The sequence below is a fragment of the Anabrus simplex genome, chromosome 5 (assembly GCF_040414725.1).
Source record: "Anabrus simplex isolate iqAnaSimp1 chromosome 5, ASM4041472v1, whole genome shotgun sequence".
NCBI lineage: Eukaryota > Metazoa > Arthropoda > Insecta > Orthoptera > Tettigoniidae > Anabrus > Anabrus simplex.
The window spans coordinates 19449515-19463623 of NC_090269.1; the positions used below are offsets into that span (position 1 = coordinate 19449515).

Sequence of the window (14109 nt, forward strand, 5' to 3'; positions counted from 1 at the left end):
TGGAAGTAAGCCTAATATCTGTAGGTATGGGAGGAGTATTAGGGTTTGAAGAATTAAATATATTAGGTATCCTAAATTTATTCGAACTAACTGACTTTAATAATTTCGGCATTAATTCATGTAACATACTTTTATTGTCCGTGGTTTCATTGAGATTCTTTTGCTTATTGTACGTCTGATCTAAATAGATGTATAAACTTTCTAATTCATTCAGCATTCTTCCTTTTTGTATGTTTCTAATTATCGTTAAGTCTTTCTCAATGGATTCAAATTTGTGGCCAGTCTCCCTCATATGCAAACTCATCGCTGAGTATTTCCTATGTTTTTCCGCGTTAACATGTTCCATGTATCTTGTCATAAAATTTCTCCCAGTCTGTCCAACATATGAAAAATTACACTGAGTACATTTAAGTCTGTATACTCCCGATCCTAAATAACGATTCTTATCATAATTAACTTTTTTATGATTAAAGAATATGGACTGGTTAGTATTAGTAGTTTTAAAAGCTATATTAAAATTATGTTTCTTGAACACGCTAGTAATCTGGTGTATAGCTGGATTATTAAAAGTGAATGTAGCATACTCAGTTTTTTTGGTCTTTTCTGGTATCAGATTCGTAGATAATTTGTTCTTAATTTTATTGATTAATTTGTTGATCATTTCTATTTTGAAACCATTTTGTTTAGCGAGGTATCTAATATAATTTAATTCTTTCTTCAAATTCATGGGAGATAGAGGGATTCTAAATGCTCTATAAATTAGACTGTGAAAAGATGCTTGTTTATGTGAACTCGGGTGTAAAGAGGAATTGTTTATAGTTGTAGATGATTGTGTCGGTTTTCTAAATATTTGGAAATCAAAAGTGTTAACCTTACGCGTAACTGTTATATCTAGAAAATTCAATGAGTTATCGACTTCGTCCTCTTTCGTGAATTTCAAATTAGGTTCGATTTCATTTAATTTATTTAAGATTTCTTGACTATTAGTGACATCTTTGTTTATGATTACAAATGTATCATCTATATATCTCAACCATAAATCTATTCCTTTAATTTTTGCTATTATTTCATTGTGTTCGATTGAATCCATAAATATGTCGGCAAGGATGCCCGATATTGGGTCACCCATTGCTAATCCATTCTGTTTATAAATATTATTGTTAAATGTGAAGTAGTTATTGTCTAATACGAACTTTAACAATCTAGTGAATTCTTCTACTTCCATTTTACTAAGATTACTGTGTTTACAAATATTATCATGAATGATATTAACAGTTTTATCTGTCGGAATATTCGGGAACATATTCACTACGTCATACGAACACATCATCTGGTTTGGAAGTACGCCAAATCCAAGCAAAATGTCACACAAGTCAATGGAATTTCTTAATGGTTGTTTATTATTAAAAGTGTAATGTCTTTTCAAAAAATTGTGAATGTATTTGGAGACTTTATACGTGGGAGAATTACGGCAATTGATAATCGGACGAATCGGAATATCTTTTTTATGTATTTTGGGCATAGCTCTAGTTTCCGGGAGCCTAGGATTCATATTGACAAGTTTTAATTGTTCTTGTTCAGTAAAGAGAGATGTGGACCTTTTAAGTAAGGCTTTTAAGTTGCGTTGAATTTTAGTTAGCGGATTTTTTGTTACTAATGTGTATTTGTTATTATCAAAAAAATCTTCAGTTTTCTTGATATATGTATCTTTATCCATCAAAACGATCGCACCCCCCTTGTCAGCCTTGGTTACTATAATATTGTTATCTTCAATTTTCGATTTCATGTTTTTTATTGTTTTCTGTTGTTTGGGATCAAAACTGGAATAAATTTCTTTAGCCAGTCTGGGTAATTTCTTCTTTAACTCCAATCTTACTTCATCTTGTACGTCGCGTGGGAGTTTTGATATGTTCGCCTCCGCTTCTGCAACTGTGTTAATGATATCTATTTCTCTATCTTTATTAGGCCAATTATATTTTGGACCCCTTTTAAGTAGGTCATTCTCTCCTTCCGTAAATTTTACCTTGGTCAAGTTAACTACCGTGGGAGTAACATTGTCCGATGGGCCCTTAATTTGTTCTTGTTTCGTTTGTTTACTACGACGTATTTGTGTGTCTATTAAATGATTCAATTTCTTATTCAATGTATCCTGTTTCTTACTAAGTGCGTATGTTAATTTGTGTTCCATGTGTTGATAAAAAGACTGCCATTCTAATGGGGCTAAATCCTGAGTCACCGCTAAGTGAACGTTATATAATTGCAAATTCAATTTGGACTTTTTCCTGTAATATGCCTTGATTTCATTTTTAAGCCATAATTCATTTACCTTATTTTGGGTTACATTATGGCTTGGATTGCTTATGTTCTTACGTTGTGTTGATTTAAGAAAAGTAGGTACAAGTTTTAGTCTCAGACATTGTTTAAGAAAAGCTAAATCTTTTCCTAACTTACAAATCTTCATTTTCAGATTGAGAAACTTATTTAATCTACATTTTGCCTGGTTGGCTGTCACATTACATGTTATAAACCTCATTTTAGGTCCGTATTGAAAATTTAACAGTTCAACAATGATAAAGGTGTTTTAATTTATTCCACCTATTCAATACTTATATTTTCACGTATAGTTGTTACATAATTAAATTCTTAGTTACATGGGACATGTTTCACCCTCAATTAAGGGCATCTTCAGCCTAAATACAATAATCAAAAATACAACTAAATTAAAAGTGGAAGTTAATACAATCATCAAAAATACAACTAAAATAAAAAGTGGAAGTTAAAAGTTTAGTCTGTTATTAAAATTAGGAACAATAAAATTGTGAAAAATGATAAAATAAAAAGATGCTAATGGAAAACTGTCTTATGATTAAACTATAATCTTGTCGGAGACTAAAACTTCTATTAAAATTCTAATTAAAACAGTTCATATAAAATATTGCAAAATCAAAGTGGTAGTAATAAAAAGCCAACGACATGAGGGCGTGTACACAAGCATAAACTTGATTGTCATGAATACAATCTTTTCAAGGCCGCTGATGAAATTCGTAGTAAGTAAGGCAGAAGCGTCTATTGAAAAATTGTAAGAGGCCGTTAGCACCGGTAGGTAATAAAATGGCTGAATCCTTGCCAGAAAATGTCAACAGATGCAGAAATAAGTATTATGTAAGTGGAAGTTGTTATTTGTTAACTACTGTTGAGTTGGTTGCTGCCCGTCTGTTGGCTCTAAGTTTATAACATGTAATGTCTCAACATGGTCGCCCTAATGTCAATGATGACTGTGTGTAGCTTGTTGGTGGGTTGCAGTTCTTGAGTTAGCCCAACAGACAGGCATACTATCTCGTACTGTGTTTCCTATCCTGAGAGACCACCTCAGCATAAGGAAAAGTGTATCGTGACATGTTCTGCATCATTTGACGGAATTGCATAAATGGTATGATGCATCATTTGATGGAATTGCAAAAATGGGAAGGTATGATGCTATGCAAACCCACTTGTAATGCTATGAGCATGAAGGGGAAGATTTTCTTTGCCACATCATAATGATTAGTTTGATCGTATGAGCCCAATCAAACGAATGGCATCATTACATATCCCCATGAAAGTCAAAAGGCATCAGAACCACCAGCATTGAGAAGGCAATTGTGATTCTGGTGTATGACTGTGAAGGCTTTATCTTAACACATACCGTACCCCAAGGACAGGCTATGAATATGCAGTACTACCATTGTTTTTTCGAGTATCAGCTGCAATTGATGCTGTGCAAGGAGCGATGACACCTTCTGCAGACATCTCCCATCATTTTGCAGGAAAATGTGTGGATGCATGTTGTGCAGCTGGTAGCTGATTTATGCATACAATGGGGCTGTAAAGTGTAGATGGGAATAGGTGACACATTCAAACTGTTGCTGGTGCTATCTTCAGGAGGAAAATTATTATTATAAATTCTGATGAATTTATGAAACATATGCAGTGTTCTTTTAAATATCCATCATCTTAAATTCTTCACTCCAACAAGCCAGGTGGAGGTATTTACAAACCTCTTCCAGTTCGTCCTGTCCATCCACAGCTGTTCTACTTTTTGCTGCCAATTTATATTACGTTTTGCAAGGTCTTTGAAAATTTGTTTTTCTCAACCATCCCTCTGGACCTCTTAAACATCATCATTCGTAGTTGGAATCATCCTTCTCATATATCCATACCACTGTAATCTGCTTAATTCTAAGGTTTCCGACAGTCTCTTGTTCAATCAAAGTTGTTCCAGATATTTTCATTCCTTATTTTGTCTCTCCTTGCCTTTTGGAGACAAGAATTGAAGGAACTTCATTTCAATTTCATTTTCCAGGTCTAGTCAACATTGGTGCTTGCAATCTGTGTGTTAGAATTGGTACAAGATATGTTTTGTACAGGGTGAGTTTGGAAGCTTGGAGATATGAGTTGTCCCAAATTAGCTGACGGAGTGGTAAAATTTTGATGCAGATTGTATTCTATTGCCTATTTCTTGGTTTATGGTATTCTCAGAAGAAACAAAGCTCTTTATGTACTTCTTCATTTTGCACTCGAAGGTGGATTGCTTCAGGATTTCGACTCATCATTAAACCAACACTTTTAGTTTGGCTGATGATCATTACCATTCTTTCATATTCTTCTTGCCAAAGATTTAGTTTAGCTTGAACTTCTGCTTTTATTACACCTGTAACATAACATCATCTGCAAATACAAGTGCACTTATTGCCTGATACTTCATTTTCACTCCTTTTATAACCACATCCATTATAGTAATGAAGAGATGTGGTGATGGATAGTTTTCTTGCGGGACTCCGGTCTTTATTTCAAAACAGCTTGACCTGCCTCCTTGAATATGCACACAGCTCTTTGTCTCTTGATATAGTTGTTTTACTTGAGCTATAATTTAAATCTGGACTTTTTTATGTCTCAGACATTCCCATATGTACTTACGTGACACGTGATCATATGCCTTCAGTATCCAAGAATACAACTATAACCGTTCTATTCTTACCCCAATATTTTTTAAAGAGCATTCTTGTTGAAAAAAATGTGTTCTAGGGTTGATCTGTTTAGTCTAAATCCATGTTGTTCTTCCTCAAGCTTAGGTTCAACATATTTTCTGGTTTTTCTCTCCAAGATGGACTCGTATTTTCAATCCATTAGATAGTTACCCTTCTTTTGGTCATCTTTCTTAAATAATGGAATGATCAATTGGCACAATTCGTAGCCTCGCTGCTAGATGGGGGTTTCATTCATTCCATTCCTGACCTGGTCGAATGATTGGAAACAGGTTTTTCATTTTCATAGAACCATTGTATTCCAGGTTCTCCAAGTGCTTTGATCATGTTCATACTGAGCTCATCCAGTCCTGCAGATTTGTTTTTCATATTACATATGATCAAACTTTCTACATTATTGTTTATAGGTCACCTTGTGGGTCGTCAGTTGTATTCCTGCTCAATTAGGGGTTGAAGGTCCTGCTGAACTCCTGTAATATTTCATTTTAATTTCTAGTTACCTCTTCATATTGATAATATTTCTACAACAGAAATTATTGTACATAGGCTAATGTTTGACAAGTGATGGAGAACTGTGCAATCCATTCCCAAAAACTCAAGCATGCAATTATTTCAAACCATTGTCTACAAATTTGATCAATTATGGTCAGACTGTCACAGGTAGATAAATGTGATATTCCCTCTACGAAATTAACTAAACTGTCAAGTATAGACATAACATAAACTTCAGAAGATTTTGTTCTAGTGGTGTTAAGCACAGCCATCAGAACCATCACCGAAGTTCAGAGCACAGATAAGAGCTATTGAAAAGGGCTGGTATCATGTGGAATATTTAACCAAATTGAGGCCAGTTTAGGTGCAAAGAAACTTATTTAAACAATTGCTTAGTGTGAGTGAACATTTCACAACTCCAGCATAGTAAATTTCGCACATATTTATGTTATTTTAATATTATTTATAATTGTTATCTGTTTATTTCTATGTTTTTGTTCTGTGCCCATTGTTTTTCTGTATAATTGTGTGTGAGGGCACAAAATAGGTAAATTCCATATATCTAATTGTTGAACATTGTTCTCATTTTACATGAAAATCTTCTTAGTAATCCACATCCTAAATGTGACTAAAAACTCTATATTTTGGTCTTATTACAGTAGAGTCTCGATAATCTAAGGTAATTGGTGGTGGTGGGGGCAGGTACCTCGGATTGGGAATCACTCGGACTACAGTATGTGGAGCAACATGGGAAAAACTTGAAATATGAAAAAAAATCGGCGCTGATTGAAGCTAAAGTCCTCTATTGTCATTTCTCACAGTGTTATGGCATGGATTACGGTTATTTTTTGAAACAAATCCTTAATTGACCTTTGTGAATTTTGCATCGTTTCTGTTTAGCACTGTCACACCATTGCTTGCAGAGCAGGGTGTCGGTGGGAGTTGCCTCCGATTGTTATTCTGCTAGCGTAGTGCCGTCTCCAACGCAGTGAGACCCTCACTTTGAGACACTTTTCCGCCATCTTCTTCTAAAACTTCTTCCTCACTATCTTGTGTTAGTTCATTCAAAATTTCAATGAGTGATGAATCTGAAGGTTCATACTGTTCATCACTCTTCATCCATTCCGTAACTTCGATTTCAATAGCATCTTTACATCCGGGTATCTGTCAGATTAGATCTGACAAGTTTAGTATGTCATCATCATTGCTATGGAGTTACTGTCAGCAGACACAGCACTTCCTAATCTGCTTCAATGATTTCATAAGTGTCTCTGGCTTCACTTTGTCCCATGATTGTGCTAACCAATAAACTACATTCCTCATGGTTATCTGTTTGAGTAAATTCGTGATGTTTTCCTCACGTTCTGTTGCTTTCAGGAGTGAATGTAGCAGGCGGTACTAATACTTTTTTGTTTGACATTCCAAAACATCCTGATCCATAGATTGTATGAAACTTATTATGTTAGAGGAAAAAAATAAAGTATGAATTCCATTACATACTAGTTCCTGTTCATCTGGATGTAACCCTGCATTGTCCAGCAATAAAACTCCTTTAATAGGCCAACCCTTCTTTATCAATGTTTTAGTTTCAGGCACGGCAACAGATACGTGCGTGATCTCATTAGAGGGGAGCACAGTACGATACATGGCAGGAATAAGCAGGAAATGAAATGCTGTAGAATAATTTTAAATTTGCAAAAAGAAAAATTCAAATAATACTTGGATTTATTGGTGCTTTGGATTTCTGAGGCTCATATTTGCGAGATTATACTGTATGTCTGTAACTCTCTAAAGTTGCACGTCTGTTACAACCTCAATTAAAAATAGGAGAGGATTTCCACCAATCAATACTTATTTATTGTATATATTAAATTACAGGACCGGTTTTGACCTCATATTCAAGGTCATCTTCAGCTGAACCATACATACATATTTATATAATGAAGCTTTGATTAAGATTGTGGTGTTGAAGGAATGCCATATGATGATGATGTACATTTAGTTACATACAAATGGGGCACGTCTTAGCGTGAACTGGCGTATATGTCATTCTGTACAATATTACAACTGTATGTCTAAAATGTTGAAGGTCTTAAAACTAGTGTATAAAACACGTCTTTTCTTAAACTAACTTATATATATGTACAAGATAAAAACAATATATAAAAACACTTCATGCATATGAACATTCGTTCTTGCTTGGTGGTCAATACATCGACTAACTTCCGTATTTAAGTCTTATTCACAGTTGTGCACTTCAGCTGCTATTCTTAGAGTTTGTAAAATTGCATGGATAAAAGTTTTGTCTTCCTGTGCGTATGTGAGATAAAACACTTTCAATTTAAAATAGGTGCCAAATGTATGGATGAAATTCAAGTAAAATATGTTCAGCTCTGCTGTGTGTGTTGCCCTTTTATTAGAACCAATTCATGTTGTCTTTTTGGCGTCCGTAAATGAGGATGATATTGGTTTCAAAGTAGTGGCTCCTTTCCCATTTGTAGCTGTGCAATGATGTTATGTTTATCTGTGGAAGATAAGATTGAGTTATAAGTGATATTGTGTGGAGGAATGTCTAAGGGTTATGTGTGTGAATTGGAATATATACTTACTGTACATTACAAGCTCGCACGTCAAACACAACTCAGCCACACCAACAACAGTAAGTACATATTCCAATTCACACACATAACCCTTAGACATTCCTCCACACAATATCACTTATAACTTAATCTTATCTTCCACAGATAAACATAACATCATTGCACAGCTACAAATGGGAAAGGAGCCACTACTTTGAAACCAATATCATCCTCATTTACGGACGCCAAAAAGACAACATGAATTGGTTCTAATAAAAGGGCAACACACACAGCAGAGCTGAACATATTTTACTTGAATTTCATCCATACATTTGGCACCTATTTTAAATTGAAAGTGTTTTATCTCACATACGCACAGGAAGACAAAACTTTTATCCATGCAATTTTACAAACTCTAAGAATAGCAGCTGAAGTGCACAACTGTGAATAAGACTTAAATACGGAAGTTAGTCGATGTATTGACCACCAAGCAAGAACGAATGTTCATATGCATGAAGTGTTTTTATATATTGTTTTTATCTTGTACATATATATAAGTTAGTTTAAGAAAAGACGTGTTTTATACACTAGTTTTAAGACCTTCAACATTTTAGACATACAGTTGTAATATTGTACAGAATGACATATACGCCAGTTCACGCTAAGACGTGCCCCATTTGTATGTAACTAAATGTACATCATCATCATATGGCATTCCTTCAACACCACAATCTTAATCAAAGCTTCATTATATAAATATGTATGTATGGTTCAGCTGAAGATGACCTTGAATATGAGGTCGAAACCGGTCCTGTAATTTAATATATACAATAAATAAGTATTGATTGGTGGAAATCCTCTCCTATTTTTAATTGTGCAATTGTCAATACGGAAATGAAAATTATAGATTACGATGTTACAACCTCAATCGTGAATTCCCCTTGGGTCAGTCTTTGTAATTGTTAATTATAAGTTAAAAAAAATTGCCCCACACACTATTTTGAATGAGATTGTAGTTATATTCTCCATTTCTATTTTCTTCTTCAGTTCCTGTTTCCAGTTCTCTCATGGGTATGCTTATGAATTGGGAACCTCCCTTGTTGCCTGTTTCTCCACCATTGTTTTCCTGCTTCCTATTCTTCTATTTTTCTGTCCTTATACTTTTCTCCACTGCATCTATCCACCCCTTTCAGGGCCTTCCTTGCTGTCTCTTTGCTGTTGGTTTCCTCCATAAATACTTTCTTTGTAATCCGATCTCCTCCCATTTGACCTTATGTCCATACCATTTCAGTTTGCTTGTTTCTATCCTGTCCTGCAGTTGTGAAACTCAAATCCTCATTCTAATCCCTTCATTTCTGATTCTGTCTTTTCTTGTCTTCCCTACGGTATTTATAAGGACTTCATCTAGCCTTTATTCATCTCTTTATCTCTGTTTAATTGTTGACCTTGGTGTGAATTCTTACTGGTTTATTTTCAAATTTGTACTGGAGGAATTAATTGCTAATGTTCTCTTGTAACTTCTTCAGAGCACTAACAGAGAAAATAGTTGCAGTCCTCCCTGAAATGAAGTGCCCTCATTCCATTGAACCTCACCAAATTCAGGGTCTTGATTTCATCCACATCTATCCTGTCATACAAGTAAGTACATATTCATAATTAAGAAGTACGATAGTAGAATTTCATCATTTGAAATCACATTAGTTTGAGTTTTGTTTACTCAGGAAGTGGAGAAAGAGAAACTGAAGTTTGAAGGTTGCATTATTTATATGCAAAGTTAAAGAAAAAAACTACAGTACTGTACTCAGAAGTTTTATGATTGACTTTGAAGAAATAACAAATAAATTCATTTTGTAACTCTGCTTAATTACTACAATATATTGTGAAGTGAATAAAAAATTAAGGTTGTGCCCGTTCGCATCTCGTAGACCAGTTACAAAATGGCGGCGTAGGAAGGTATGGCCCATGCGATCTACTAAGGCAATGAACTTCGTATTAATACTGCGTATAGGAGGCTATGTACGTCACGGAACGGATTAATTTGGAAGACACTGCAGAACAGTAGAGGCTCGTTTTGAATTGTTTTAAAAAAATATAGCAGCGGAAGGATTGTTTAAGAATATACTCAAAAAATTACATTCGCTGAAGTAAGACGCAGATACGAGCGAAGCTACACATTTGAAGAATATTCTTAACTACTGAGGAGAATATTAACTATTTACAGTCGGCGATAGCATACGATTAAATTATTCACCGGTGTATGCTAAGAAAAGAGGCGAAAAATTATATAAATAAATAATTTGTGGTGAGATACGTCGGACTTGGATTCGTGAGCAGCCACTCTACGATTGAAGGAAAAGGAACTCACCATTTTACAATATTGATTATTTCATACGAGAAGATAGTTACTACTGTGGCAGTAAAGTTAATAACTATTTACGGAGAAATTTTTCCAATCAAAGAAAACTTCGACGATTACTATAAATAATAGAAATATGGAATATATCTTGACTGATTGCTCCGCAAAAGGAATTTTCTTCGTTGTCTACAGATTCGAAATGATGACTGTCTGCTAAATCAACAAGATGGACTGAACTGGGGATATGCACCGTCGAGCCAGAGGACCAGCTGATGATGATTGGACCGGCCAACCAGTGGACATGATGACGTGGATGAGCACCGGCCAGCCAAAAGACCGGACAATAAGGAGTGGACCGGCGAGCCATGTGACCAGCTGATGACCATGAACATGCAATCCAACCAGAGATCCAGATCCGATCGGAGGGTCTAACTACAACCGAGGGATGGAGCAACAACCAGACCAAACGTAGCAACTGATGAGCTAAGTCCATACATTTCTTTAGTAGAGTAGTTTCTTGTAATCTGCACCCTCAATCTAACTCGGCATGTGCTGAATATTTGGTGATATTTATGAATTTTTTAAGAACGCGTGTGTAATATAAAGAGAAGTGTGAGTTATTTAAGGCTAAGATAAGATGGAAGTGTAGAATTAGAATGCTATTATGACATATACAGGCTACCGCACTTGCATACATACAGTGGAAACTACTTTGGATAAAAGAAAGAAGTGTTACTTGTGAAGACCTAGTAGCAATGAGTCTATTTAACTAGTGAAATTTCGATTAATCTCGCTTACCTGTACATAGATTACGCCACGAATTACCTGCGCGATACGATGAATATTGTCAAGTTAAGTATTCCTTTCTTCATAGAAAGAGGGCATTGAACTCGTACTACTGTTTTTAAGATAAAGGTTATTAACTGCTTATTTTACAAGGCAATTCTAGAATGTTTAGCATATAGTTTTGGGTGTAATGGCTATATGCATACGGCAATATGTATGCCGGTGTTATGTTAATGTATGTTGGATTCGCGTTGAAATGTGATTATTTATTGGAGTATATTGATGAATTGTGAAGCATAGAGGTTTGTATATGTTCTACGGAAAGAGTAAGAATTGCCATTCGATGAGGAAACGTGTGTTAGAATTACAAGGTGAGTTTCTGTGCCATATTGGAGAGAATATGTCAAAGTGTGAACATCGCGCAGATGACCATTTTAAGGTAAGATTGACATGTATTATGGTAGAATTGTGTATCGTGACAGTTATATTTATGTCTGACATTGGTGAATAACGGGTACTGAGTATAAGAGAGTGCTTTAATATACGGTTCAATAGACTCATGAATTAGTATACATCGGATATTCTTTAGTGCGGTGACGTTGCAGTATAATACGTAATAATTTCCTTCTATACTATCCATACGAGTTGAGTAGCTCGTATACATATGTGATATTGAGAAAGAGCAGATTGCTATAGCACATTGAGCCGTTGATAGAGGAGTGTGTGGATTGGGAACTACTTGAATAGATAGATAGATGTTTATTTTTTTTCTTGCAGTAATGATTTCAATTGGAGTATTTTAAATATGAAGAATATTATAATGGTTAGTTAGGAGCCATATGTCGTAGGCTTTAGGGAGGTATTGTCTTAGCCCGTAAGTTGTTATTTGTGCGTACTCGAAATATGTGACCAAATAATTAGAGTTCAGATCTATGAGTGATTATAATTTATGAATGGAAAGTTGGAGAACACTTTTACAATTTAATACTCACGCAAGTGTTTGTTTGGGAAATAATTACGTGAAAATATGAGCAGATTCACATTTACAATCTGACTTTTTCCCATTTAATTTTACTACGTTTCAAGTTAGCAAACCGTTCATTTTATCTCAGCGAGATGACTTAAATGTTGTGAGAATAATTTAAATAATTAATGTGACAGTATTCATAATGTGTATTTTTTTATTGATTCCGTGATTGCTCAGTGATCTCTTGAATATAATTGGAGAAAATGAAATACTTTTCGGAACATGGCTATGAATATTGAGATATATATTAATATGAATTTGAACATTAATTAAGAAAGAATGTAAATATTTTAAGCCTTAATTATTTTATTTTATTTGAGCCAGCGCTGACTCTAATCCTTCATGTTTAAATATTAGTAAAATAATACTACCCAGATTTCACTTATTTTACATCGAACATTATTTATTCAATAAATAATCTTATATTTTTCTTTTAGTAAGTGACTGTGTCTTAATTTCTGTTTGGGTAACGGCTAGTTTGTAAGTTAGTTAATAAGTTTTATAGATATAAGCAATTGATTAGTTCTACAAGCGGAAAGAGATTCCTTTGAAGTTATAGGTCACAGGTTCGTATTTGTGCGTGTAGGTACTCCCGTGACGCGTATCCCAGCGGACTGATTCTCATCCGAAACCACGTAAAATAATTATATATAAAATCACAGATTTTATGAGCGGAAAATGGAATACCCTGAGAAGAAATCAAGAGCTACCGGGATAACTTGGCACTGACCGCTGCATGGGCGGGTGCAGGGTTATATCATGTACTACAGATGCAGTAATGCAATAATGATAAATATTATGCACGGTAGTAATCACCCAAAAAGGTTCCTAAATGTCTATTTAAAAAAATAATTATTTCATGTGAGGAAGAAACAGTTGCTGCTGGAATAAGCATCCTACCAAATGTTTTCATCCAAGTAGACCAGGCTGACATTGTGTGCGTGTCCTCTCAGCACAGACTGCATCAGTTGCTTGAAAGTCATAGGTATATTACACTGCCTGAAGGGCAAAGTAGTGAACTGTCACAACCCATGGCCAGTAGAGAGCGGTCTTCCCGGTGCGCCACCACCTGCCTATATTCTGACTGCAGGTCCAGCGTTGAGAACGGATGGGCTTCGGATAAGGTGTCCGGTGTGTTGTCTGTCTGGGGTAATGGAAATCAGTCCTCCTTGATGACACCATTTAACTTCCAATAATTGATACAGAAGCAGAGCTCGCCATTCTTTTTTACTAGCACTGCATGAGACAACTATAGACTGTTGCAGTCTTTAATCACCCCACGCTGCTTCATGTCTCTCTGCATTTGGTCAGTCTCTGTCTTCTTAACCAGAGGTACCTAATGGGGTGGTTGATGGGTAGGGATCAGGTTGCTGGTGTTAATGCGATGGAGCATCCTGTCGGTTCTCCCTTAGTCACCTTCCGTTAATTTGAAAATGCCTTGGAACTCTGTGAGCAGCCTCTCGAACTTCTTGAACTGGTCTGACCTAGATGTTTCAGCATCATATACCACTCTTTGGAACTGTCATCTGCCACCCTAGTTTCAGCACTGTGTCACTTCGTTGTCTGCTGGCATGGACAGACCATGACCAGGACAAACTTGTAAAACAACTAAAAGTGATGATAAATTCATCAGAATAACTAGTAAGAGAAATAGGCTCAAAACAGCGCCACAAATTCACGCAGAATTGGTAGAAATGAATAAGAAACAAATATCTGTTGCAGCAGTAAAAAGGAGACTGATTGTAGCCGGCTCGAAAGGATGTGTGGCAAAAAGGAACCCCCTCTCCTCCCTATGATGCCCGTAAATAAAAAGAAGAGACTTGGATGGGCTAGAAAACATCGTAA

The 14109-nt window shown here is 35.5% G+C and overlaps 1 protein-coding gene across 2 annotated transcripts in view; it reads left to right on the plus strand.

Moving 5' to 3' along the window:
* Positions 1–14109, plus strand: part of fidipidine (coiled-coil domain-containing protein 93) — a 213465-nt gene that overhangs the window by 26177 nt on the left and 173179 nt on the right. For both annotated transcript variants that reach the window (XM_067146796.2, XM_067146795.2), the window contains exon 4: positions 9622–9733. In XM_067146796.2, coding sequence (XP_067002897.2) covers positions 9622–9733 — 112 coding nt within the window. The remainder of the gene's footprint in view (positions 1–9621; positions 9734–14109) is intronic.